The sequence below is a fragment of the Pagrus pagrus genome, assembly GCF_965226575.1.
Source record: "Pagrus pagrus genome assembly, chromosome: 3".
In the NCBI taxonomy this organism is placed as follows: domain Eukaryota; kingdom Metazoa; phylum Chordata; class Actinopteri; order Spariformes; family Sparidae; genus Pagrus; species Pagrus pagrus.
Window position 1 is genome coordinate 15862711 of NC_140187.1, and position 27069 is coordinate 15889779.

General features: G+C 39.9%; 4 protein-coding genes across 7 annotated transcripts in view; 3 read left to right on the plus strand and 1 right to left on the minus strand.

The window, feature by feature from the left end:
• grm2b (glutamate receptor, metabotropic 2b) overlaps positions 1-5418 on the plus strand; it is a 31161-nt gene extending 25743 nt beyond the window's left edge. Inside the window, exons 5-6 of the mRNA XM_084349104.1 lie at positions 3082-3274; positions 4731-5418. Coding sequence (XP_084205230.1) covers positions 3082-3274; positions 4731-4804 — 267 coding nt within the window. The 3' untranslated portion in view covers positions 4805-5418. The remainder of the gene's footprint in view (positions 1-3081; positions 3275-4730) is intronic.
• A 1902-nt stretch (positions 5419-7320) lies between these two features.
• rrp9 (ribosomal RNA processing 9, U3 small nucleolar RNA binding protein) lies at positions 7321-14733 on the minus strand. 2 transcript variants are annotated; one of them, XM_084348060.1, is made up of 15 exons: positions 14539-14733; positions 14265-14356; positions 14056-14168; positions 13901-13968; positions 12930-12971; positions 12704-12830; positions 12433-12557; positions 12178-12270; positions 11969-12069; positions 11739-11873; positions 10043-10105; positions 9781-9926; positions 9423-9502; positions 9207-9280; positions 7321-7474 (listed from the first exon to the last, which is right to left on the minus strand). In XM_084348060.1, exons 1-15 carry the CDS (start codon positions 14620-14622, stop codon positions 7372-7374), a joined length of 1446 nt encoding a protein of 481 aa, XP_084204186.1. In that variant the 5' UTR covers positions 14623-14733; the 3' UTR covers positions 7321-7371. The 2 variants fall into 2 exon arrangements, with proteins under 2 accessions (XP_084204186.1, XP_084204185.1); XM_084348059.1 differs by having other exon boundaries at positions 9769-9926.
• A 286-nt stretch (positions 14734-15019) lies between these two features.
• LOC311254507 (uncharacterized protein) lies at positions 15020-18245 on the plus strand. Of its 2 annotated transcripts, XM_084348306.1 has the most exons (6): positions 15020-15208; positions 15515-15690; positions 15797-15953; positions 16713-16888; positions 17086-17314; positions 17422-18245. In XM_084348306.1, the coding sequence occupies exons 2-6, from the start codon at positions 15535-15537 to the stop codon at positions 17616-17618; spliced, it is 915 nt and encodes a 304-aa protein (XP_084204432.1). In that variant the 5' UTR covers positions 15020-15208; positions 15515-15534; the 3' UTR covers positions 17619-18245. The 2 variants fall into 2 exon arrangements, with proteins under 2 accessions (XP_084204432.1, XP_084204433.1); XM_084348307.1 differs by lacking the exon at positions 15020-15208 and having other exon boundaries at positions 15344-15690.
• Positions 18246-18754: 509 nt separating this feature from the next.
• Positions 18755-23740, plus strand: LOC311254508 (putative G-protein coupled receptor). Of its 2 annotated transcripts, none has more exons than XM_084348309.1 (2): positions 18755-19012; positions 21648-23740. In XM_084348309.1, exon 2 carries the CDS (start codon positions 21749-21751, stop codon positions 23027-23029), a length of 1281 nt encoding a protein of 426 aa, XP_084204435.1. In that variant the 5' UTR covers positions 18755-19012; positions 21648-21748; the 3' UTR covers positions 23030-23740. The 2 variants fall into 2 exon arrangements, with proteins under 2 accessions (XP_084204435.1, XP_084204434.1); XM_084348308.1 differs by having other exon boundaries at positions 18755-18996.
• Positions 23741-27069: the final 3329 nt, after the last annotated feature.

Below are 27069 nucleotides of genomic sequence, written 5' to 3' on the forward strand. Positions count from 1 at the left end.
CTGCCACAGCATTTGGTCAGCAACAAGGCCTTTGTTGTGCAAACAGATGGGGGGGGAGGTCTCAAATCACACAAGCTTTGTATCATCATGATGTACCTCAGGCTTTTCATGTCTGTAGTGATCAGCTTTTCTGGCACCCAAACCGTGAACTGGAAACCTTTACCTTTTCTGACTCCCAGTGGGATATCTGAGGCTGGCTGGCTGAACATTGCGAGTATAAGGCTTCATAGTGAAGAGGCAGCAAACACACACAAACATTGAAAAGAGCGAGAGGTTTGGCATTGCAACAGAGACCTTCATGCTTTGGTTCTGTGTGACACCAATAATAATGGCTGTGGGTTCAGTTGCCACATTTCAAATTAGGGTTGGATAGCACAGAAATATTCTAATGAGAGAGTAGCCTTGTGTGGCCAGTGAATCATGATGAACTCAAGGTTTCACAGATGGATACAGATATTCTGTTATGTTCAGGGTCCTTTACGTGAAAATTATTTCAAACCTCCTTCTCCTGTCAGTTTTATTCATTTTATTTGAGCAAAAGTCAATTTCATCGCTGTAGAAACAGTCAGTGACTGAATTATGCATTCGATATACTGATTAATTATACATTAATTCATATATTCGTTATTTTTTAACAGATTTTCATAAGATAAAATGACATAAAATAAATTGACGAATCATAAAGTAAAATGGAAGTTAAAAAATAATTGATAATATGCAATCAAATCCAAATTAAGCTAAGCTAAACTTAAAACTATACGGATATCTGTTTATAAAATCAAATATATAACTAAAACGAAAGCTTTAAAAAGGCACTCAGCATTAAATAAAGCAAAAAAGTGAAACCTCATTCTCTTCGCTGAGAAACAGTTGGGTTCACACGGCACTGCAGTATCTATTGGTGCTTCATAATTATTTGTTCAATGGAAATAGCTGCTAGAAAGACATCTTTTATGGCTGAAAGAGATAAGAAGCTGCAGTGAAGTAGTTTTACCCGCAGTCCCGACTGTGTTTTTTGTTATTTCTGTACTCGAAAGCTTAAACAATGTGTGAGGACTTCTCATATTTCCGCAGTGTTGTTGTTGTGCGGTTTGTTTAGGAGAGATTTCACTTCATGCTGTGGTTCTGCAAATAGAAGTTCCTGGACTGCAGGGGTAACCAGTGGGGTGGGAAGAGACGGTGCTCAGGAAGATGACCCCAGCAGTCAGCTCACATTAGTGGCTGAAATATGACTAACAAGGCCCTGACTTTCCAGGACAGCCAGCTGTGCTTATTCTACATTCTTCTTCTTGCCCTCATATTCATGCACACGCAGATACACAATTAGAATTGCTAACGTTCTTAATTGAGAACTTCACGCACACGCACATAAATTGGAAATGGAAATGCGGCTGATAATCCAAGAATATTAAGTGCATGAAGTAGAGAAACGACATGAGAGATTTTTCTATTTTTGTTTGTGATATGACCGCAGGATACGGAACATTTGGGCATACTTAGGATAGTTTGAGCACGTTTAGCAAATGTAAACTCAACTATACAGTTGAAGCACATGACATCATTATTTAGCTACGTAAAAACAAAACATTAGTTTGATGCCTGCTCATTTGTACCTCTGCTAAGGTTACGTTTTCACCCGTACCTCCGTTTGTTAGTTGGCTTTTAAACAGGATTACAAAAAAACTGAAAAAATGGATTTCCTCAAAACTTGAATGGAGAAGATGGTAGTTTGCCGTAGATCCAGATAAAAGGGACGAATTCAGGAATTCTCTCTCACTTTCTTTAACAGTGCGAAATAGGGCGTTTTTTTCCCACATTTCCTATGTTTTCTCAGGGAATAATTCAAGAATCCTGATGAAAAAAATAAGGCATATTTAGGTGGCTGGTATCTTTGAGTGAGTACAATTTGATGAAGATCGTAGATCTGGTGAGCTTAAATTATGGTTAAGTAGTTAGTGTGATACAGGGCTATTGAGTTTGATATTGATTTAGCTTGATGAAAATAAAGAGGACTGTCAGACCTTGGCCTTGGACATAAAGATAATTTGTGACCTCTATGTTAAGCCGGGCGAGGTGAGAAAAGGGTAAGAGGTGTTTTGTGCACCGAAAAGACAATGCTACGATGAAGGTGTTCAATATATATTTGACATGGAGATTGTGAGAGCGCATACCTTAGCCAAGGCCCAAAGGTCTCCTTTAATTCATCTAAGCCTAATCCAGTATCAAATAAAACATATTTAAATATGCTAGATCTGGACTTTCATTTGGATTTACATGATGCTGTAGTACTCACTCATAGAAAGCTATGAATATGCCTGATTTTTTTTCATCACGATCCATGGATATTTCCTTGAAAAAAATTACGAAAATGTCAGAAAATGCCCTATCTGGCAATGTTGTGGAGACAGAGAAGAAATTCTTGGATCTGTTCCTGTAGCTGGATCTGCACCAAAAGTAAATGGGTTCTATTCTGGGCCAAGACCCATCCTCCATCCAAGTTTCATGGAAATCCATTCAGTAGCTTTTGGGTAATTCTGCTGACAAACCAACCAATAAACAAACAGACATGGGTGAAAACATAACTTCCTTGACGCAGGTAATAAACACAGAAGTAAATATAAAATAAATATGCATTTTTAAAAATAAATTTTTAAAAATATTTAAAAAAAAATAATAATTCCATACACATTTTATAAATATATTGAAACCTACATTTACTTTGATAATAATGAAGATTTGGGGACTAATTAGAGCAGGAAACAAATGAAACTGAGTGACCTGATTGGATCAAAGGCTGTAGTGAAGTAACAGGTGTGTGTGTGTGTGTGTGTGTGTGTGTGTGTGTGTGTGTGTGTGTGTGTGTGTGTGTGTGTGTGTGTGTGTGTGTGTGCGCGTGTGTGTGTGTGTGTGTGTGTGTGTGTGTGTGTGTGTGTGTGTGTGTGTGAGGAGTGCAGGGGCCAGGTGGCCTTTGAACAAACTTCATTAGTCCTTTTGAAGACAAAAGTAGAAAACAGAAGCAGACTCACATATATTCACCATCACCCACCCACCCACTCTCTGTCTGTCTGTCTCTCCTCACAGGTGCAGACCACCACCATGTGCATCTCCGTCAGTCTGAGCGGTTCGGTGGTGCTCGGCTGCCTCTTCGCCCCCAAGGTTCACATCATTCTGTTCCAGCCCCAGAAAAATGTGGCCTCGCTCAGAGTCACAACCAACCGCTTCAGTGCCACGGTGTCTGCTTCTGCCTCCGCTCCCAGCTCCAGCTACTCTAAAGGTACAAGTATCCACTATATCTGGTACTCGTCGCTCTCTCCAGTGCGGTGCATACTAAAATTGTAAACACCAGCATGAAGACTTCTTTTCACAATTTCAGCTGCAACCTAATACCTTGCATCGGTTTAGGTTTCAAAAATAGGATGTAATAACAGTGTAATCAACAAGGGGATTGGGACCTGCCTTGCATGAAACACTTGTAATATTTTCTAAAACACCACGCAAAGATAATGTTGCACAGTGTTACTACATGTTGCATTTGTGTCAGAGCTTTCTACATATTATTGAATGAAACAGGACTATAAAGAAAGAAATCTGAGAATGAAAGTCAACAAAATTGAAAGTTTTCTCAGCTTTTTTTTTTTTTGTCTGGCTTTGCATCAGCGTGGAGAAGCAATTAAAATCCAATCATTATGTTTCTTCTCATGTTGGATAAATGCCAGCCTTATCTAAAGCTTAATAATAAACTGTCGGACTAATTCATAGCACAGACTTCATAAATAAACACAGACATATTGGGTTTACATAGTGCAATGAGTATTCATTTTAATCTGCTAGAGCTGGAAGAGCTCAAACAGTCCAAACTACAACTATGCGCTTTAAGGCTTAGTACTAGTTTAACTGTTATTGCTAACCCAGACTGAAGATGTTTTAGTAATCTTAAATGAATGCTTGTTGTCATGAATTAGAGGAGGTATTCAGAGCTTTAACTTAAAAGGTCCAGTTTGTAGGATATAGGGAGAAGTGAAATATATAGTCTGAAATTGACAATGGTTGTGTTTTTGGTTGAGCCTTTTATATCTACAGAGGGAGCGGGCTTCTTTCCATGAAGTCTGTTGTTTCTACAGTAGCTGAGAACGGACAAACCAAACACTGGCTTTAGAGGGGGCATTTTGAGGGGTATTCAGTTGGTTGGAATCTGCACCCTAACAGCGAGGTGCCACTAAATCCTACACACTGGGCCTTTAAGTAAAAGTATAAATACAGCAATGTAAATATACTCAATTATATGTAAAAGTCATGATTTGCATAATATATGTCTAGCCACTAGTTTGGCCAGTAAGAGCTGATTTAGCACAGCTGCTCCTTTGTTGTAAGTGGTGATGGGTCAGGCATGTGTGAGCTGACCAATCAGAGGAGACTGGATATTCAGGAGGTGGCCTTAAAGAGACAGGAACTAAAACAGAGTGCTTCAGACAGAGGGGGAATACAGTGCTGCAACTGAAAGAAAACTAATGTCTTCTTTAAGTACAATACTCAAGAGTTCAAGAGCTACTCATAAACATGTAAAATTACATTTTTGGAAATGTAAAAGAAAAACTAAAACTACGCAGACGTGCAGAGCCGATGACATCACCAGAACTCTGTTCACAGCTTTTATCTCTTGTTTACAGTTTTGTCTCCTCACAGTGTAAAAAACTCTTTCCTGGCTAACGCTGCTGTTTTTTCTCTCCCAGGATCAGCCTCTAACTACGTGCCAGCAGTCTGTAACGGCCGCGAGGTGGTGGACTCTACAACGTCCTCTTTGTGAAAAAAGTTCCTCTCTAAGCACAAGAGACCATCCCACCATCAGTCATCCCTCCATTAAACAAGGCTGTGTATGACGGCGCTCCCCCACGCCATCCAACATGCTGCAGAGAGATAACTCTGTCTGGGTAGACTGACTGACTGTGGAAAGGGTAAACTCTAACTGTGAAAGCTAAATGACGTTCCTACAGCGAGCAGTATGTATCAATTGTAAAGCCTTTTTGTATAGATTTAATATGCTGTGATCTCCTTGGTTTACAGATAGATGTGATTACATGCACCGTGCCTTGTCCTAAAGAGTCTTGTTGTCAAATGGGTGCTTGTAAAGCAGTAGTGTTATACAAAACAAAAGGCTGTTCTTATCTTGTCCTTACAGTGCTGTGAATATATCCAAATGTTGTAGACATTGACGAAAAAAAATAATGCTATGAAATAAATTTAGCTCTGCTGTTGAACAAAATATGTGACTAATCATAGTGAACGTGATGAAAAGTAGGCAACTAGACCATATAAAGGACATGTGTTAATGTTGACTGGTATAACAGTGTGTGCTTTCTTGTAATTTATGTAAATAAAATGTTTTTTTTAATATAAAGATTAAACACCGCTGTGTTTGGATTCACACTTGCAATTCTTGACAAAAACTAAATGCAGCTATTCAGAGACAATAACAACCGTTTTTGCACCAAGGGTTCGATTCAAAGGGTTTCTCCCTCTTCAAAACCAAATTAACTTAGTTTAAAATGTCTGTGAGCACTTTTAGTTGAGTTAACTTATAAAAAAAAGTCAAAGTGGCAGCATGGTTTTTAATTCTAATACCAAGACTTGTATTTGGTGCTCAGTTCTCTAAGCTATAACTATTGCTGTAAGTACTAGTCCAGTATGTGCAATTATACATGTACAGTGCCTATTAATGTATTCACCCGAGTCACTTTTTCATCTTTTATACTGATTGGAGTTTCGTGATATTAAATTGGAATAACTTATAAATCTATAAACAACCCGCCCACTGTCTGCCTGGTCTGTTTGTATAAATGTACAAGACGTAAACTTGCAGCCCATCCAGAAGTGACTTTTAAAGGATGAGTTCACCCAATAATGAAAATTCTGTCATTATCTACTCCTCCCCGAGTGGATGGCAAGTCTGGGTGAAGTTTTGTAGTCCACAAAACACTTCTGGAGCAAAACAGCTTTGCAGCATCCTCCTAAACAGCTGACGTAGATGGGGACTTGTTTTAAATATACAGAAAACACATAAAATGGCTCCATACAGCTCGTCTGGCATAATCCAGGTCTTGGAAAGCTCAGAGATCCCCAATTGAATTGTAAAGATGTTATTTACATCATTTTTCAGCTGAAATCTTCACTGTATCTGAAGTTAGGCTCGACCGTGCGTCAAGGGTGTAAATAACATCTTTTCAAATCAATTTGGGATCTGGGGGCTTCAACAGACGAAGATTACATTGGAAAAGATGCGTGGAGCCATTTCATGTTTTTGTCCACATTTACTTCAGTTGTTTAGGAGAATGCTGCACCAAAGTTGACTGTTCTGAAGCTCCAGAAATGTTTTGTGGACTATAAAGCTTCACCCGACTTTCCATCAGCATGAGGATGAGTAGATAATGAAAGAATTTTCCTTTAATAACAAAATGAAATGTCATTGTCAATATGATAAACTGCAAAAGTGAAGGAAAAAGGCAGAAATGGCATTCCATCCTAACTGAGCAAATTAACTCATAAGTAGATGTTTAAGTACCAGGACACAATTGTGCACCAGTGAAAAGGACAATAACTCTTCACCAAAGCCAAAGAGGACACCTACGACAACAATTATTGTTGCTTCTGTTAAAACACTGTTAACAGATTAAATTTGTTCTCCGTGGTTATGCCGATGAATCACTCATTTGAATGTAATTAAAAAGGTTTTCGGCACACCGACGCGGCTGTACGTTTATAGATGGCTTCAAACAATGTAAGCTACCGGTTTTTTAAAATTCCTTTGAAAACATTAAATATGCACGAGTAACACATTCTGCTGGTCCTTTATCACAGAGATAAATGACTCTCCTGTAGAGTTAATTGCAATTTTATGTTTGACGCCGACAGGCTGACAATTACTGACACGGAAGCAGTTACCATGACGATGTGAGCCCAAACTTATCGCTTTAGCAGCCCCTGATGATTTTGTTTTTAAAAGTGGTATGAGCGTTTCCTAGCTGACACCTTAACAGAAACTTTCAGCAGATTTCTCCAGGAAAAGAAGCTAAAATAATTAAAAACACATTTGGATCATGAGATGGTAAGAGATGTCTCTTGGTCAGCTCGGACAGGATGTACCGACTCCTACAATACAGCCTCTTCTCACTTCTTGTGGCCGAATCCAGACACAGCCCACTTTACCCACACTGCTGACTCCTTCTGTAAAGCTGTTAAAGCTTCATCAAAAATAAAAATCACAGGAAAGACTCAGTGATCACACGTATTCTCTAAAGGAGGATAAAAAACAACATGATTCATGGGCAGTATTTAAACCTTTAATTTACAAAATAAAAAGACACTTAACAGTCCAAATTATTCAGACAACTTGGCTTCCTCTGGGTTAGGAGGTTTCCTTTTAAGTGGAATGATATAGATCCCGTTCTTGGCCTCTTTTATTCTCCACCATCGGCCCAACCTGCAGAAAAACAGACAAGCTTTGGATCAGAGGAGAAACAGACATCTTCAGCCTGATAGAGCTTAAAACAAAAATCTAAAATCAAAGAGAAGATGGATAAAAAACTTTTCTTATGATCCACTTGATTCAACTTTTTAGATTAGACACCAGTTCTGAGGTCCACATCCAACTAAACCTTGTTGGTGAACATCTAACAGAGCCTCAAACCCTTCTGTTTCTCAATCATGAACAAAGTGAATTAATTTCAATCAGACATTGAAATCAGAGCAAATACTACCAAATATTTAAAATGTTTGAGTGGGATAATTCAATTTAGATGATGAGACTGGTTGTTGGAAGTCGTATTTAGAGAAGTTCCTGAAAATGACTGGAGTCACCGTAGCCCTTTGGTTATATTAGACAGTCATCTCTGACTTATCACAGCACTTTTATTACCTTTAGGCAGCAGAAAAACCACGAAAGAGACTAATATACATTCAAAGTAAAGGCTAATTTATGCTCAATGAGCATAGATACACATATGGTTACCGATAGAGCCTTCTGTCCCATTTCATCTGTATTTCTGCATGTTGTCTGAAAGCGTACGGATACGGACAAATGGAGCAGTACCTCCAGTAGTCATGGGGGGCAGTGTGGCACTGTAGCCAATAGTTCAAGCGAGACACAACCAACTTTGTGAGGGGAGGTTATGAGAGTTGATGAGAAGTTTTAACATCTCGTGATGCTACTTCGAAGGCCCGGGCACAGAGATTATAGTTACCACAACAGTTACCACAGAGCAACTGGGAGGAGATTGGACGGGAAATAAATGTGGGTGAGTGGGACGGTGGCGAAGGAAAAGTGGAAGTCTGTGCGAGATTTGACTCCGAGTGGAGCCCTCTGTTGGTTGTATTGCTTAACATCCATGCCAATGTGAAGGACGCATGAAGTGGGCAGTGACTTTTACATCGTTTGAAACAAAAATATATATATTTTTGGGTGTAACGGAAGCATAAATGAGCTGTAAGGTGAGCACCATATGTGTAGCATGAAATACAAGTACATACAGTATTTCTACCTGGGTGGTTAAGACAAATAAATTCTGCACCACAACTTGATAGCATGACCAGTAAGAGAACATCTCCGTTCTTCATCTAATCTGCAGCCAACTGGTTCCGTCTCTTCATTACAGAACAATGTTTGTTTACACAGAATTCACTGAAGAAAACTATTTTCTTTCAACAATAAACTTCCAAATAGTCACAAACTGAGTGACTCACTTTATTGCTAAATTCTTTCAAAGTTTATAGACTGGCATGTTTACCACGTAGGAGTCGGAGATCACCAGTCTCTTTAAGATGTACTGCCAAAGGCAACAACAACCTTTGCAATTCAAATTGTGTGGCAGGTTTTTAATTATCCATTGTACACCATAAATAATAAACATCCATCATTATGCGTTTCTGGTATTCACCTAAAGGAAAGTGAGGAAAGTGTGACACTACCCAGCAATATATTCCCGTTATAAATAACTATTTGTGAGTGTTTTCCCATTAACTTTTCTCATCTTAAAAAAAAAGTGAGGCTGCACTGAGGAAAATGTTGAATGTATTGAGACAGAGGCTGAGAGAGGGATCACCACTGCCATCTAGTGGACATTTCATTCACTGAACATGAACCTACACTGACATTTAGTAGTCAAAAGGAACTCTACAGACAGTTTCTATGGAAACATGATCATTAGTTCAGTTACCTGTGCTCCTGTCCGACTCCTGCCACCAAGAACTGACCGGAGCTCGAAAACTTCAGACTGTTCACAAACCCGGGCTGAAGAGAAAGCAGACGAAGACACAAAATCAGATATTTCCTAACCGCTGTTGCGGTAGCTATAAATGATTTGTGTAATGAGCTTAAAAACTTGTTCAAAATCGTTACCATCGCGAAAAGAGAGGAAGAAGTAAGAGCTTACCACTGTTACAGTGAATAGAGGCTCCAGTGAGCGGTAATTCTGTCCACACTTCCACAGCTGCACCTGGGAGTTGTGTGAACCTGTAGAGAAGAACATTATAAATTAATCATCACTTTATATCACAACAGACATCTTAAGTATAGCTTAGATACACACAACTGCATCAACTGCTCTACTAATGAGTGTGGAAGACAGTTAATCAGGACTAGATTTATTAATTACATTGGTTAAATTCTAATTCATACAAGACAACGGAGAACATGTTTACTTTAAAGTGTCTTGTACATAATAATGAAGTGCGAGTGAGTATGTGTGTTAGGAAGAAGCTGGTAAGAAGGACTCTCACAGCCAGAGGCACCTGAGGCGACTGTATCCGAGTTCTGAAGCGCGGCGACCGAAGCCACCCAATGAGGCTGCTCCAGCCCTGCGTCGCCATGGCAACCGTGAGCCTGCTTCACCGTGCTGAGAGGCTTCTTCTTGTTGACACTCCAAAGAGACACGGAGCTGAGGTCGTTGGGAAAATTGAGAGAGGGCACGAAAGAGAAAACATGACTGGATCTGTTAACGCCAGATACAAAACTGTAAATGAGACTGAAAAAAGAAAGCTGCAGCTGCCTCACCCGTCATCAGCTCCTGTTATCATATGCTCCTCGTTAATGAGCTGGATACAGTCAATCGAACCCCTGTAGGAAGACAGAATAATGATGAAGTAACAGATTACGTCAGTCTTTCTGCGTGCTCACAAGAACTATGTGACAAATGATAAATATTCGCAGCTTTCATGCAGCTTTTTCAGATTAAAATTCAAGCACTTTCACTGCACCTAAAGCATTTATCATTACATCTAAATTGTTTTCACCAGCTGTTCATATCAACTTTAATTAAGTTATAATCATGATAATCTAATGTTCACTAATTGTTTTTCAACTCCAAGAGACAACAAACACATATGATGACAGGAAAGTTTTATTTTTAAGATTTTTATGAAACATTTTTCAAATCGTTTCTTATTCTGGAAACCTTTTCAACTGACCGAGTCACTGTAACGACGCACTAGCACTTCAGTCACTGCTGTGCAGACAACTGGCGATTTGCATTGCAGAGATATGTGAAATCTGTCAACTTGTGTTTGTCTTCTCTCATCATTTTCAGCCTAAACTCGAATGTTTTAAGATAAATAGTTGACCACAGTGGTGTGACCTATCTGTGTTTCTGCTGTGCTTATTTTATGCACTGTGTTGCTTTAAAGGTATCTGTGATAAACCAAGAATACCCAAGTGCGACAACTCACTAACTGCTCGTTTTGGAGAACTCCATCTTTATCAAAGAGAGCCGAGAACAGCAATCACAACAGCAGTGTGTTGTGACGAGTGCCGTCCTTGGGTTTTCTTTTTGATTATTCAGTGCATTAAGGATTCAGCACTCCCCATTCAAGCCCTTACATTGTGCCGTATTTCTATGTTTACAGGGTGAAATACTCTTTGTACTCTCAGTTTAGACTTAATATTCTTTCACTGGTGATTTTACTTTGTTTCTACCCATCATGGTCCACCCCTTTATGAATCTAGTTCTCCCATACTGTCCAAAATATTTTTTTCAATACTTTGGTAGTCTTAGAGTATCCTTCTCTGATTTGTTATCATCATCTTTGACTTGTTCCTCAAGACAAATTTCACAGTTTCACAATTGCTCCCAGTAAGATTTTTAAGGGTAAACTCCTGTGTGTTTACTTCTCTGCATAGCTGTGCTCCTACACACCTCATAGCATTCAACACAGGATATTACTTTCTTCAAAAAAAACAAACCTTTAATCAGTATTCATTCTGTTACCGTTATTGTTTCACATTATTATTTTCCCTTTAAAGAATAACCAAGAAAATTAAAGATTTTGGGACAATTCTCTCGCTTGTATTTTTATATATTCAGAAGTTGATTTTTAGGAATATTAATTAAGATTAATGCAGAATGCTAACTGCATTAATCTCTACATGCATAAAGCAATAAGCAGTATAGGATAAAAGTGACAAAAGCTTCTATGGTAAACATATAGACAGATAGCATTAAATGTTTTTACATTATGAATCACTGTTTGTTTTTAAACCGTTTTTAAGCCTTCAAAGCCAAAAGTGAAAAATGGGTTCCTCATCTTTGAATAGTAATACTCCTTTACTCGACTATTTCAAGATGTGTCTATGAATTAATCAGTGTGCCCAACTGTGTTTTCATGTGGCTCTGACAGTAGATCAACACATCTGAAGTCAACAGTGTAAACAGCACGACACTGAAACACCAGAGGAAAGACAGAAAGAGACTCACTCGTGGCCGTGGAATACCAGCTGAGATTCCTCGGCTATCTTCCACACCCTCACAGAGCGATCCCTTCCTCCTGCAGTCACACAGCGCTCGCGGCTCAAGCTGTCCAGTCCTGTGATGGCGTCCTGATGCCCAAAGCTGCAGCACGTCACAGTGATAAAAAAGTCAAACGCTGATGCTAAATGCAAGTGTTTGGAAGCGAGAGATTTTTTTTTTTCTGATTGGTTACTCACAGAGTTTCCACGTATGCATTCTCGTCCACGTTCCACACCTTTATTGAGCGATCATGAGAGGCGCTGTACAGATCATGAGTGCCCTTCCTGAATGAAAGGCCCTGAGGAGGGAAATACACTGATGTGAGTCACAGAAGGACATCTGATATCCTGACAATTCTGTTCAGATAAAAAGAAGTTATTCCATGCAGCTGAGAGAGAGAACGTACTGACACGGGGCCTTTGTGTCCTGTGAATTTATACAGATGTTTACATGTTTCTGCCTCCCAGATCATGATCAGTTTGTTCATGTCTCCTGTGGCCTAAAAAGAGGTAGAAAAAGACGCTTCTGTTACACCATTATGTAGCACGTTAGCAACGCTGACTTTACTATGAAACGGGAAATTTAAAAAACAGAACATGAGGTTTTTTTTGTATAAATAAACATACATTTCTTCAGCTTATGCTGAGAGAAACCTGCTCACCAAGTATTTTCCATCCGATGATACGGTCATACACAAGATATGGGCAGTATGTCCAACATGCCGATCCTCTGTGCCTTTCCTTCCACCATGTATTGTGTGCAGTTTCTTCCCACTTTCAACATTCCCTGTGGACAAGAGAAAAAACAATGAACTGACACTGCCAAATCAGACCATTAGCCACTATCCAAAAAACCCTTTTCCCCTCAGTTTTTGAACATACATCCCTTTTGTATTGAAACAAAGGATTTTCAGGATGTTAATAAATACTCACATTTAATGATGGAGCAGTCTTTGGCAGCAGAAAAGATGTACTTGTCATCAGAGGTGATGACCAGACAGGTAATTGGAAGCTTGTGTCCTCTCAACACTCTGATCTCTGAAGCATCTGGTGGCATGAGCTAAAAGACAGAATGAGATTTTAATAAAAGTCAGTTTGTTCATAAACAGCTCTTTCTCCTAAAATTTTGGAAATGCAGCGTAAACATTCTCGTACTCACATCCTTGGCAATAAGTCGCTGAAGCTTTCCTTTCTGTTCAAGCTGAGGGGGAAATCACACACAACAAGCCAAGATCAGTAACATAGATCAGTGTATGGGAATTGATCAAACATATTGCATCCAAAAACAATTACAGGGTCTAAGATCTAGGACATGGGTTTGGTTTCTTAAGGAGTGAAAAACAGATACTACATACTAAAAGGGCTTTTTTCTTTTTGCCAAATAAACATGCAGTTACAGATGTTACGCTCCAAGCAGACTACTTGACAGTGTTGACTTTTCAAATCAGAAGAATCACAGCAGAATGTTTTGATGCCTCACTTCACTGTATCAAAAATCATGTGACCACCCCAAACAAGGCCTTGATGGTCACCCTCATATCAGAGAGGTGTCCTGTTGGTTTTGAATATGGGATCTCCTTGTAAAACCACGTGTATTAGTGGAGTCAGCCAGAAGTGTGTTAGGGTCTGTGATAAGTAAAAAGTACATTGTGACCCTGCCATTGGTTTTTCAACCTTCTTTTTAAACTGCAATATTCAATGGTTGGCTCAATTTTATTTTATACTTCAAGGTTGCCCCTGGGAGTACTGCTATCGAGAGTGGAGCCATAAGGTGCTTTCAGTGGGTGCATAATTATGCTGCAAAAGGGGATACTGAAGGGGACTTGTGATGGGTGCCATATCTCATAAAGCAGACAAAGTCCTCATGAAACATATTGCTGCAAATTCTAAGAAATTAACATATCAACATTTTTATCTGCTCAGAGGTTCAATCACCTGGATTATGGCGGGTGTTCAGTGTGACAGAACAGTGTAGAGTGAATAAATGATCAAACTGAAACTACACTGTAACTTAAATGATTTGTAGGAGTTTGGGCTGGTGGAGGTCAGAAAAAGTTATTATGAAAGCGAAGGTGTTGTGTCAATGTCCTCAGTGGCAGTTACACCCTTTAATACAGAAGACAATCTTACCACTTCTTCTTGAAGTCTTCCAGCAATCAGATCAGTCTCAAATGAGTCTTCTTCTGCTTTCTTTTCCTCTGATGAGATCAGATCACACAATAAACACATGCAGGTAGACACTGTAAAGTTAATACCTCTGTGCTGTATAGGTAATACAAGCTTACCTTCTTCCTTTAGCTGGTCGAGGTAATTTTTGGCTAATCTCAGCTTCTTCTCCTGTGGCGTTTCATCATACTCAGTCTCTTGATTGGACTGTCTTTTCTTGGACGCTACATGACTGCACAACGAGAAATAACAAATTACAATAAATTAATGACGGCTAGGTTAGCTCTGTGTTTTAAATTCAGGACCATAGAGCTATCCAGATATTAACCTCTCTGTCTCAGAGTCACTGGAAATCTCTTCGTTGTATTTGGAGGGCTTCTTTGCTTGCACTTTGCCTTTTCCACCCGAGTCGCCATCACCCTGCAGCAGGAGAAACAAATAAAGGGTTTGTAATGACACTCAGTTAGTTTACATCTGTGCGTGACACCGTCTAGAAAGTATAGAAAAAAGCTGGCTACATCAGGTAAGACGCACGAGTCAACCTGCTGGTTAGCTAGCGATACTGTGATTTAGCTTACTTGCTAACACGCCAACACTCTTACCTTTCGTTTCGGCGCTTGTGTGTTTTTTCCCTTTTTGACAAACTTGGGGTTTTCTTTAGCCTTTATAAAGAAAGACGAAGACATGGTGAAACGCGACAGACGGCGTTTCAAAGTAAACGATAACTATAAACTGAGTTCACTCCACAACTTTCTATGCAGCAAGTCAACATTGGAACCCACATGGGTGCACTGCAACCGAACTAATATGATGATGTCACGGTCGAAGACACGCGCTGATTGGCTGATCTCCTCAACCGCTTCTAGATGTCCCGCCTTTTGTCAAAACTCTGTATTCCCATTGGTTGAATTAAGAATGGAAGATTCGCAGGAAACTGTACTGGGGAAAAATACTTCCCTCGGGGAATACGTTTTCGCAGCTTTGTTCCGCACATAATTGTAAAAATATAAATTTCACAACACAATACTCTTTTACACATGCTTACCATTCACAATAAACGATAAATATAGGCGCAGTATTTCACTCGTATTTAACCGGAAATATTTCGCGCGGCTGTTGAAAAAGAGCCGTTATAGTGCCAGGATCTATTTACTGTATTACTGCAGTAGTACTACTACTTCCTCTACTACGCAGTATTTCCATTTACTGCGCTGTCTCTGTCCTCAGTGAGTGTGGGCACAGTTTATCCTTGAAGTCGAGCTGAGCGGCCAGGTGAGCCTCCTCTCAACCGTCTAACATGAAATATCATGTTTTTGCTGATGTTATTAAAGGACAGTATCACTTAGTGGACCCAGCTGGAGGCAATCTGGGGGCTAGTAGGAGGGGTTGAAGAGGCAGGAGGGAGGGGGATGCACCGTGAACTAACTTTTCATTTTTGTATCGCATCAGTGGGTTTTTAAAAATTGAACAAGCAGCGTTGAGCGACCCACTAAAACTTCAACTCAAAAGTTTCACTCCATCTCGTGCACAAAAGCATTTACTTCTTGTGTCAACTGATCACATCTTCACCCTCTCCAGATATATTTTTTTCCACCCACATGCCACCCAAGAGAGAAGCAGGAGCGACTCCAGCACAGCCACCAATCAAGATGATAAAAATCGGCGGTGATGCACAGGAGTTTGGCTGCGATCCAACGGAGGATAAGTACAGGATGGTTGAAGACTCCAGCTTCTCTCCATTTCCCAACACTGAGGTGAGAGTTTGACTGACATGTACAACAAAAAACAAACAAACAAACAAACACAGCTGTTGTTTACTTTACTACACGTGGAAAAATTGTTCATGTGATTTCTTCTCAGCATGAAAACATTGAGTTTGATGAAGAGCACGTTTCAAGTCCAGGCATCAGAACAGACACCATCAGTCTCCTCATGAAGATAGAGCAGCTGCAGGCACAGCTCAAATATGAACGCAGATGTAGGATTTTGGCTGAGAGGGAGTTGAGAGAGCTGAAAGGTGGGTGGAATAAGATGACGAATACATTAAATTACTACACTAAAACAAAAAAAACACCTGTCATGACCACACAGTCTGATTACTGTATGTGACTCACTGTAATCATAAACAGGGCAGCGCTGCAGGTACCACTGAGGTCAGTAAATTTGATTTACAATCTGCAGTTAAACACATACTACACATGTTGGGCTTTTTAAGGCTGATTCAAGATTAAAGAAACGTTTGCTGTGCAAGACATTACACAGAATTACAACGGCACTTCCTGATACTAGAAAAATAAACAATGTGAAAATAGCAATATAAAAATCAAAAGGTATTTTAAAAAAAGTCGATTGGTAGCTGCAAATAAACAATAAGTTGGTCACAGCATACTGTAATAGAATAGATTTTTATCGTTTGTCTAAATAATTTGCAAGAAAAAACAATTAAGTTTGGTATTAATTAAAATATCACTTAAACAAAAATTACACTTCCAGTTAAATAGTTAGAATTAGTCGCTCCTGTAACCAAAAATGTGTCATCTGCCTCCAACTGAGCACTAAAATTGTGCTTTTCTTCTTGTGATGTTGTTAAGTAGGAGGTTTGGAAAAAGTTGAGCGTTGTCACAGGAGTTGATCTAAATGCAGAGGGACACCGTCACCGTTAATCAAAAGTTTTTACGTGTTATGCTCAAGTCCTGACAGATGTAGACATGCCATCAAATCATTTAAATTACTTGCTCTGTTTCAGTATTTCTATGTGATCTGCTGCATTCCACAGAGATGAACACTCTCATGATGCAGATGAGGCACACGGCACACGAGCTGCGAGTCACACTGGATCATGTTCTCCAAGGAGGTGAAGCGCCGGGCGCAGCACAGAACTCTCAGGATGAAAGTATCGCTTTCCTGAATGAGCCTGAGGCGGAGATGAGAGCGGTTCATGAAATCCCAGAGGTCAGAACAACAGCAAGATTTTGGGAAGAATGCTTAACTTGCACTTTGTTATTAGTTTTTCTTATAAGTTTTACTTCAGTATAAAAATCTTGATAGTTTTTAAGTTCTCTTCCATCAGTAGCAGATACTTGTACAAAAGCAGTGGTTTCACATTCAGCCAGTTTGTAGCTTACTTTTTTTTCCTTTTTTGTCCTCAGGACGAGCACAACTTCTTGTATCTATCCGAGAGTCTTCGAGTGCAGAAAAATCTTTACGAGCGCATCGCGGAGATCGGAGACTACAAAAAGTACACGTCAGCACTGCTGATGATACTTTTTGACAGAGAAACGTTGGCCACACACTCTCTGCAGGGCCGGAGGACCACCTTTACCGGGGAAGATTGCCCCAAACCTCAACTCCCGCCTGAGATATTGAGAGGTTTAATCGGTAAGATTGCACTGTTGGATTTTAAGCACACAGATCGTCTTCGTGGATGCTCAGTTTTGTTAAATTCTATAAAGTAGAAAAAACATTTGTTTGTTTCTTCCTTCCAGATCATGTGGTAGTCAAGTTCGGTGTCGATCGCAGCCAAATAAAAACAGCAATCCGCACAAAGTTGAACAATGAGGACAAACTGTTGAAGAAGAGACTGGGTTTCGTTAAAGCTGAAAACAAAGCTGTTGTTGAACCAAGCTTTTGCCAAGATGCTTCACTCCTGCCTGAAAATGGAGAACTGATGAATGACTCATAATTATAGCCTTCTGATGCTGCCTTCATCTGTTGGTCACCAGTATGTCATGTCTGATAGAAATGTGTGGCAGGTTGTCTTTTTTTAATCCACATCTAGTTTCTTCCTTCCAGTAAGTTATTTTTTTAACACTTTTTAGAATACGTACTTTTTCACTTAGACAGTTTGTTGTCTCTCGTGTGTTCAAAAAGTGTACAAGTGTAACCTGGTGACCAACCAAGACGTTAAAAAGCACGATGAAGTGCCACGTTTGTAATCGTCAATAGTCAAAACAACAAGTGTTCTTATTTAATTTGAGGTAGTGATTGTGTGTAAATGGCAGGTTTGTGACGGTGGCCTTTGTCGAACATTTATACTGGTGTAACTTGTCGGTCTGGAGCCGTTTGTGTGTTTTGAAAGTAGGACATCGTGAAAATGTTTAAAGTGATATGGATGTCATTTGTTCTCAGTTGTTCATGACAAATTGTGCATTACAATAAATGGTACTGTGTGTTTCTAGAATAGCTTTTTTTGCACATGCACAATATGCTGTAAGTGGTAATTAATCTCCCTGCTTCCACAACATCTGTTTCATCACTTCTGTTTTGTTGTGCTTAACCATATAAGGGGCCAATAAACATTGTAAACTGATTCCTTCTCTTATCTTATCTTGGACCTTTCCTTAAACCTTTCCTTAAACTACAGTATACAGTATGCTCTCATGGGAGTAGTTATGTTTTCCAAGCAACCAACAGATGTCAGCGCAGAGCTCTGTGTCAAGCTCTTTTGCCAGCAACGTTATGAATTCCCAAAAGAATACAACTGCTGTGAAATCTTTTACTTTAAGATCCCAAGAAATAAGATCGACTCTGTTTAAAGCAGGAAATGTGTAAATCCAACCAATACTTTAATGTCTGTTTATACTGTCAGAAGCTCTGGAGAGAAGAACAGAGGAGAGTGTGTGAACACAGAGACATAGTGGACAGTGTGTGACAGTCACTGCCACATACTAACTGATGAAAGAGTGTGTGTGTGGGACATGGTTAATGTCAGCTGGTGGCCGTTTGATAGAGTCATCTTGTCTTGAAAGATGTGATTTGAACAGCCACTGACGGCTGGCTCCTCCCCCTCCTCTCACTCCATCCAGCTGTGCGGTCTCAGTGGACGCACATCAACATCACCTCTCTCTCTGGTCGTGTCAGCTCTCCCTCAGGATCCCAGATCTGTTTTTCACGGCTTATCACAGTTTTTGCGTAATTCCTTTCCTGACTGCTGAGTTTGATGCTGTTAAAGGATCCAGAGAGGAGTCATCACCATGACCAGGACATACTCAACTTTACAAGACTCAGAGGAAAGTTTTTGGAGGAACTAAGGTCAATGCTTCAAATGCAAGAGTTGCTCTGTAAGTTTCTGTTTGAGTAAGTAGTTAATGGTCACCTTGTTTGACAATCAGCAGAGCTGATATAAAGGACGCTAAGAATATATTTGCTGCATTTGATTAATAGAGACAACAATACAGTAGACTTTAATTGTTAATGTGATGTTATCAATCCAGTTCCTGAGGTTTAGTTCTGAACAATTTCCAAATAATTCTTCCACCGTTCCTCTGTTATAGATGCCTGTGGTTGACATTAAGATAAACGAGGCCTGAGGATTTCCAGTGTCAGTCTTACACAATCAGAAGGACGGGATCAGATGATTTTAAAAACATGTTGAGCAGTGTTGCATTATTATATTCTGTCTATCGGGTTAAAACAAGAGCCTTGAGACATTTAAGAAACACTTAAAGAACTGGTATTATCAACCAGTCTAACAAATATCAGAGATTTCTGGTGGTTTTGAACATTAATTTTAAGCATTATTAATAAAAAATGGACAAAAATCGCTCCAATGGTTCCTCCAGCCATCACATAACGATTGAGCCAACCCTACTAAACCTGGTCAAGATGGAGACTGTTGCTGATTGTCATTTTACTTTGATGTCTTAGTTTCATCTTCTAACTGGACTTAACTATTAAAATATCAGCATACTTACATAAAAATGTTGCTAAATCGAAAATCGTCCAATAAGATGTTTGTCTTTTATTCCTCGCTGTAATATCCTCGAATGATTTTCTATATTTCTATGTAAACTTTTAAATATTTGATGCTAATATTTATTTTGAAATTAAAAAAAAAAAAAAAATTGGTTATTAACATAATTAAGAAAGTCATCATAAAGGCTGGGATTATGGGGTTTCCCTGAACAGACTAAATGCTCTGTAGCACAGCTTTGAGAGGGATTAAAAGACCTACATAATTCCCTCATCCTCATTATAAAATAGAGATTCTCTGCTAATGGTGATTTCTTTCTCCTTAAAACAGTCGCAGCAGAGAACACATACAGCAGAGGTGAAATCCACCATGTTTGTCCCTGTTGAATTAATAATAACAAAAGGTTTCTGAGAGCTAATTAATCTTGAAATGACTGGCGGCTGAGAATGAGCATCCTCTTCAGAAGTAAAACGTGGCCTTTGAGGATGCAGAAAATGCTGTGTTGCAACTGCAACGAGATGATGGAAAACGAGGACATCCTTACATAATGTGCACGAGAATGTACATGTACTAGTCCTTCCTGGGGATAAATCTCGCTGCAGACGTGGCATGCCAATAGCTGTCCACCAGAGAAGATTACAGTCGGGGAGAGCATCAGTGGATCCCTGGCAGAGAGCGAGCACATGTATTTAGGACACAGCATTCTCCACTTAAAACCTGATTATGATTATCAGCACAAGATGGTAGATGCATGTATGGGGAGGCATTAAAAGACAACACAGAAGGAGCAAAAGCTGTAAATGTACAAATGTGAAGACAATGTTGATATTTGCAGCATTTCACACACATAATTTACATCCAGTCAGTGCTTCCTGGTTGTTTTTCGTATGAAGCTACATGAGAATCGTGGGGTCAAACTTGTCCTGGCGAGAGTTTTCCTCTTTGATGGAGCGGTGCAGGGTGACACTGAACACATATTAATCAATGCAGCCGGTTCCCCGCAGCTGGGCTAAAACAAGCGCACTCATTATCTTACATTTCAAAAGGATGGGGACGGACGGAGGAGAGCCAGGGTGTCCTCCATGAATTATTCCCATTGATCACATCTCTCCCTCACTAAAACAGATAGAGAGCAGCCCTTCTTAAATATTCCCACCGAGGTAAATTGTTATTGATTAACTTCCCAGTATCTTTAAGCAATGTATGTGTGTTCTCTTGAGGGTTAGGAGGCTGCAGTGAGGATCTCTGGATGTTTATCATTATGCATTTAATATCAGTCGCTATATGTGGAATGATGATGATGAATAAAGATTTAGGCTCAATCCCAATATACCCCTTGCCCTACACTGACACTACTCCTTGTAACTCTTCTACAGGATAGAGGAATATCCTTTACTGGGGTAGAGCTAGGAAAAAAAAAGAAAAGGAAATGGAATTCAGCCTTAGTAATTGTGTAAGTGTAATCAATTCTCAAATGTTCAATAGCTCAGTCTCCATGTCATTGTTTGTACTACAGACAGACATTTACCAGGCAGAAAAGGTCTAAAAAAAAAGATGATATTAATTGCATTATGGGAAATATAGGATTGAACATTTTTGGCCCATACTAGAGACTAAAAGATAAGATATCTCAGTCATAACGGCTTTGGTTTTAACCACTTCTCTAAAATCTGTGTCTCCTGAGTCATCCATGTTGACAGAAGTGCAATAATAAATTGCTTCACTACCCCTTTAATGTTACTAAATGTATTTGTGTTCCTAAACTAAAAGAGAGAAGGACACAAACATGTATCTAAATGAATACCAGTGTTGCTCCATATCTGCTGGATGTGTAAACAGGAATCTGTTTGCTAACACGTTCATCAACTTAAAAAGGGATAATATGTGTTGTGTTGCCAGCTTGTTGCCCTGCTGCTGCCATGGCTACAGAACAAGTTCTTTCAGATTGTGTTCATTGAATATAATTTGCCATAAATGTTAAATATCCAGTTTTAATGGACTTTATTTTCTCCAACACAGGAGTGAAGTGCATTTGATCTGACATCTGAAGGACCATTCGGACTCATTACAGAACAATGGGGGAGTCTGCTGCGTGTGCTCTGAGACCTTTACTATGAATCATGGAGGACAACAGTTCATCCCTGACCCCTGAGTACAATGACAGCACAACCATTTGGGCGCCGCTGCCCTCAGCTCCCAGCAGACAGCTGGGCACCCTTCCCAACCCGCAGACACGCTTCAAGGACCTGACAGGGATATTTTTCATGGTGACCCTGAATGTTCTGGCACTTCTGGCCAACACTGCTGTTCTGGTTGTTGTCATAAAAGCGCCTCATCTCAGGAAATTTGCCTTTGTGTGCCACCTGTGCGCAGTGGACCTGCTGTGTGCCATCTTGCTCATGCCTCTTGGGATTGTGTCCAGCTCTCCGTACTTTGCTGGTGTTGTGTTCACTGTGCTGGAGTGCCAGGTCTACGTCTTCCTCAATGTTATCCTCATCGCTGCCTCTATCTTCACCATCACAGCCATCAGTGTGGAGCGGTACTACTACATCGTTCACCCGATGCGCTACGAGGTCAAGATGACGTTGAAGCTGACTGCAGCCGTGTTAGTGATGGTGTGGGTGGCCTCTGCCGTGCTGGGGCTGTCCACCGTGTTTGGATGGCCGTCGTACGGCGGCCTGAGCTCCATCAGTGCTGCACACTGCTCGCTGCATTGGAGTCACAGTGACCACAGAAGAGTCTTCTCTGTGCTCTTTAGTGTCACCTGTTTCTGCCTGCCTGCTGTGGTGATTTTTGCTGTGTACTGTAATGTGTACAAGGTGGCCCGTGTGGCTGCCCGCCAGCATGGGCCTCTGCCCTTGTGGACGAACAGTCAACTGAAGCATCGCTCTGACTCGATCAACAGCCAGACTACCATCATCACAACCCGAAATGCCCCACGGAGGATAATGCGCGACCGGCCTTTCGGTGGAGGTAAAGCCGCTCTCACTCTGGTGGTTATCGTTGGCCAGTTTCTGTTCTGCTGGCTGCCTTACTTTGCCTTCCACATCTGCCTGACAGTAGACACATCACCCAAGATTCCTGATGACCTGGAGGAAGCGGTCACCTGGCTGGCATATTCCTCCTTTGCTATAAACCCATTTTTTTATGGACTTCTTAACCGGCAGATCAGGGAAGAGCTCTGCAAGCTGAGGCGCTGCTACTCAGCACGTCCCGTAGAGCTGGCTATCTCCAGCCATGAGGGCTCAGGCCACGAGAACTTCCTGCAGTTCCTCCATCGGACTAGCTGCACAACAGAAACGCGCGCAAGCTTTGTTGCATCCAGTCCCAGAAGTACTCTGGATCAAACTGGACAGACTGGTTTCAGGATACCAGGACAGATCCCAGAAGAGTTCAGTTAGATATACCTCACTGTTGTGCCACGGCATCAGCCTGCAGGACTATTAATGATCACACACACACAGGAGTTAACAGAGTCAGTTTGTATAAATGTCAAACTCTTTCAGCATATTTTTTCTTTATTCCCTTTCTTTATAGGCACAAAAAAACTTAGTTAGGGTTTGGGAGAGATTGTGGTTTAGGTGAGAAGGATCGCTCTCTCGAGATCTTTCGCTGTACTGGGTACTGTACCTCCAATATGTCATTTTTTCCTAGGATTACATTCAGAAACAAAACTGAAATAGAAACCAATGGACATATTTTTTTAATTATTGTCACTGCACTTGTGGTAAAACTAGTAGCAATAAAGTTACACTTTATTTCTACTAACCACCAAAGCAAAGTTGCTGTTTATCTGCAATCTGTGGATCTATTTCTTTGAAAAGTGATGACATTATACTTGACCAGTAGTCAAGACAATGTAATAAGTGGACAGATTCACGTTCAAATCAGAAATGAGTGTCAACAATAGTCAAGATCAAAACTAAGACTGGTTGATTTTCTATGGGTTATCAATATAGCAGCAATATCCTTTGTATGAGTAATTCAGTGTTGTCATGTTGTAATTATGTTGCAGGAATTTCAACTTTATTTATTGTACTGATAAGACACATCACTCTTTGTTCAGATATGTATTGCTTTAAATGTGCAAAATAAACTACTGGTTACATTGATCCTTTACTGTATGTAGATCATAGTAAGTTAGCATTCAATGCTAGCATGTTTATGCAGAGATGAATTAATTTATAATCAGGAATCTTATGGGGACAGCCTGTAACAGTGAAGTGATCAGACTGTCCTGTAACCATGAGATCAACAGTATTAAACTCTGTGCACGCTTTGGATACGTGTGCCAGCTAAAAGCTTTCAAATGTGAGCGTGAAAGTTAGTATCTCTCTCTCATCACACACAAAAACAAACAACAACAACATCACTAAAAGGAGACACGTGCACATGGTACCTGCATGTGCACCTGTGTATGTCTGGCATTTTGTCCCTGTGCAGACGAGCTTTAACTCCCTGGGTGCTGACCTCCGTGTCGTCCGTGTGTCCACTTCTGAAAAGCCCGTGACTAAGACTGAGCCCAGTTAACACATGATTATATAAGGAGAAAATGCCATTTCATAACAGCTGAAGTGGTCGTCTCTAATACCCTCTTAATGTGTGTACACTGGCAGAAAAACAGCAAATAATTAATACTTACATTTATTTATGAGCATGACCTACTTGTCATATACTGCGCAGATAAAACCATGCGCTGTATATATCTTGCTAAAATAGGATCATCATTAATGTTCTTGACAGATCAATGATAAAATGTTGATGTGTCTGTGGTGAGCACAGATTAGACAAGCTGTTACGTCAAATGGTGACAAATGAAATGAGAATGAGAGCATGCAGAGTTGTCACTAACTTGTAAACACCATTTAAAGATATAAATCAGAACGCAGGTAAATAGGTTAAACATGTAAAAAGGATTTATCCTCATTTATCAACATTTATAGACATCCAGATATGTTAAAAGCTCCATAACACTGTGCCATTTAATGGTCCCTGGAGATGCAGTGTACCGGTGCCACTTTGAGAACAGTACAGCTACGTACGTACTGTTATCAAAGTCAATATAATAAAATGCAGCCAAGAACAAGCAGTGATGAAAACACATACAGTGTGCAAATATGCTGTGACACTTCGACGGACATTTGTTGCACACAAACAAATACTGTGCACACATGATTACACAGAGAAATTTACAGTCTTTCTCTCACCTCCACACATATAAAGAGGATATATGTCATCTGGATGTTTTTTTTTAAAGGATAATATTATGTGAACTTTTCAATATTGATTTTCGTTTTAACTGCACTCTTAATGACTTCTTTATAGTCAACTGCCAAGTGGTGTTTATAGAATTTACATTATGATAAAGTCAAGGGTGGCACGTCGATGCTATAAGCATTGTTGCCTCGCAGCAAGAAGTTCCTGGGTTCGATTCCTGGCCGGTCGGCATGGTGGGTGTAAATGGTTGTTTGTCTCTATATGACCTGACTTAAAGAGACAGGAGATAAAACATAGTGTTTCAGACAGAGGGGGAATACAGTGCTGCAGCACTGGACAGAATGAGTCAACGTATGTGTTTTTTGAGCACTAGCACATGTAAACCTATTCTAGCAGTAACATATGTAAATGACAGTAAAATTAAGAACCTGAAAATGAGCATAATATGTCTCGTTTAAAGGGGGAATTTAAGGAAACTTCATGTTGATGGATTATATGGAGGTGGCACAGTTTGTACTCTATAAACTCAAGAAATCCAGATTTACTCAATCACAAATGTTTGCCCCTTTTCTTTACCATACAGTTGAACATAACACTTTAGTTACATGTCTTTTGAATACGATATGCTATGGTAGGAAAAAGGCAACAATAAGGTTAATAACAATACAGTTCAAAGAGCTGACTGCCTGTTTCATCACCGAGTTTCTACAACGTGTGATTCAGTCTGATGAATATTTAAACCTGAGCAGTCTTCATAAGTTCCTAATTAAATTGAAGCACCTCCAACCTCAATGGCAGCTTTCATTAAATCCAGACAATCACATCAACTGTGCATCTCTTTTGCAAAGCGTATTCATTGTAGATCAAACAAACGCCCACTGGCTATAGAAAATGAGAATTCGTGCCTTGAGCTCAGCAGAGTGTGGTTTGTTATTTGGCTGTGCTTAATGATAAATCTGAAAATGTTTCTCTGCGTGCTGTATCTTGTGCTGTCTGTTTACTTTAAACTTGATGAGCGTCTCTGTTGTTGCACAGACAAGCCATAATGAGAGAGCCAGTCCTGAAGAATCAAAGGGAGGAGGTGTGATTGATGGCGCTGTCTGACAGAGTGAGACACATTATTTCATCAGAGCTTCCCTCAAACAGTAACAGCAGGAGTTTCCTCGGGATCACACATGTGACACAGCAGCTGCTGAACCATCTTCAGTCAGCATCTTCATGTCCAGTGCACTAAGATCATCACGAATGACAACAGTAGTTTAACATCTTGGGAAACTCTTTGCTTTCTTGTAGTGAGTTATATGAGATAATTGACATTGATCCTCCATCTGATTGAGGTTTGTGCAAGTTACAATCATTGGCCCCAGCGATGGCTCTTAAAGGTACAATACGTAAGATTTGGCCACTTGTTGAATTCATACTCAAAACAAACAAGGAGCAGCTTATCACCATAGTAACTGCTAACTATATATAGAGAGATATATCAAATGGCATTTTTATTTTATCATTCATATTGGATAAATGGTTTAAGTGCTTATGTATATTATATTTACACACAACTGAATTTCATGGTCACAGAAAAGTTTAATCATGTGAAACTGAACTGACTCATTTGCAACACTGGCGTTTGGCCTTTGAGGGTGATTTTGTAAAGAGAACTCAGCACTAAAAATAAATATGTTGAGCCTAGAAGCAGTGAATGGTGATTGAGTTTTTAACTAAATATGACAAATAATCAGTCTGACCTCTTGTACTGAAAACAAGCTGGACTGACAGCTGCTGAGCAGGAACACTGTCTGACATCGTTCCCCCCAGTAAGCTGCTGCTGTTGGTAACAGAGGGTATGAACCTCAACCAGAGTAAATCCAAGCACTGGTTAAAGCAGACACACATTTCCTCTACTAAGTGATATGAACATGATTAATATGTGTCTGTGTTTGATATACGGTAAACTTAAATTAAGATAAAAAAACAAATAGTTTTAATCTGTGTGTATGGAGCGAGAATTGTGCAAGACAAATACTTTTAATATTCAAGTTCAGGCTGAAATTTATTCAGAATTTCACAACAAAAAAAGCCATTATAGCTGAAATATCAACCATTTCTCAGTCCAGTAATTTATCTTGCTGCCTCCCCAAAATCAAATGACATCTTGGGGGATAATCACGAGAACCACAATGTGAAATGAGTGGGCAGATATTCTTTTTCTTTTCCACTCTTTTCC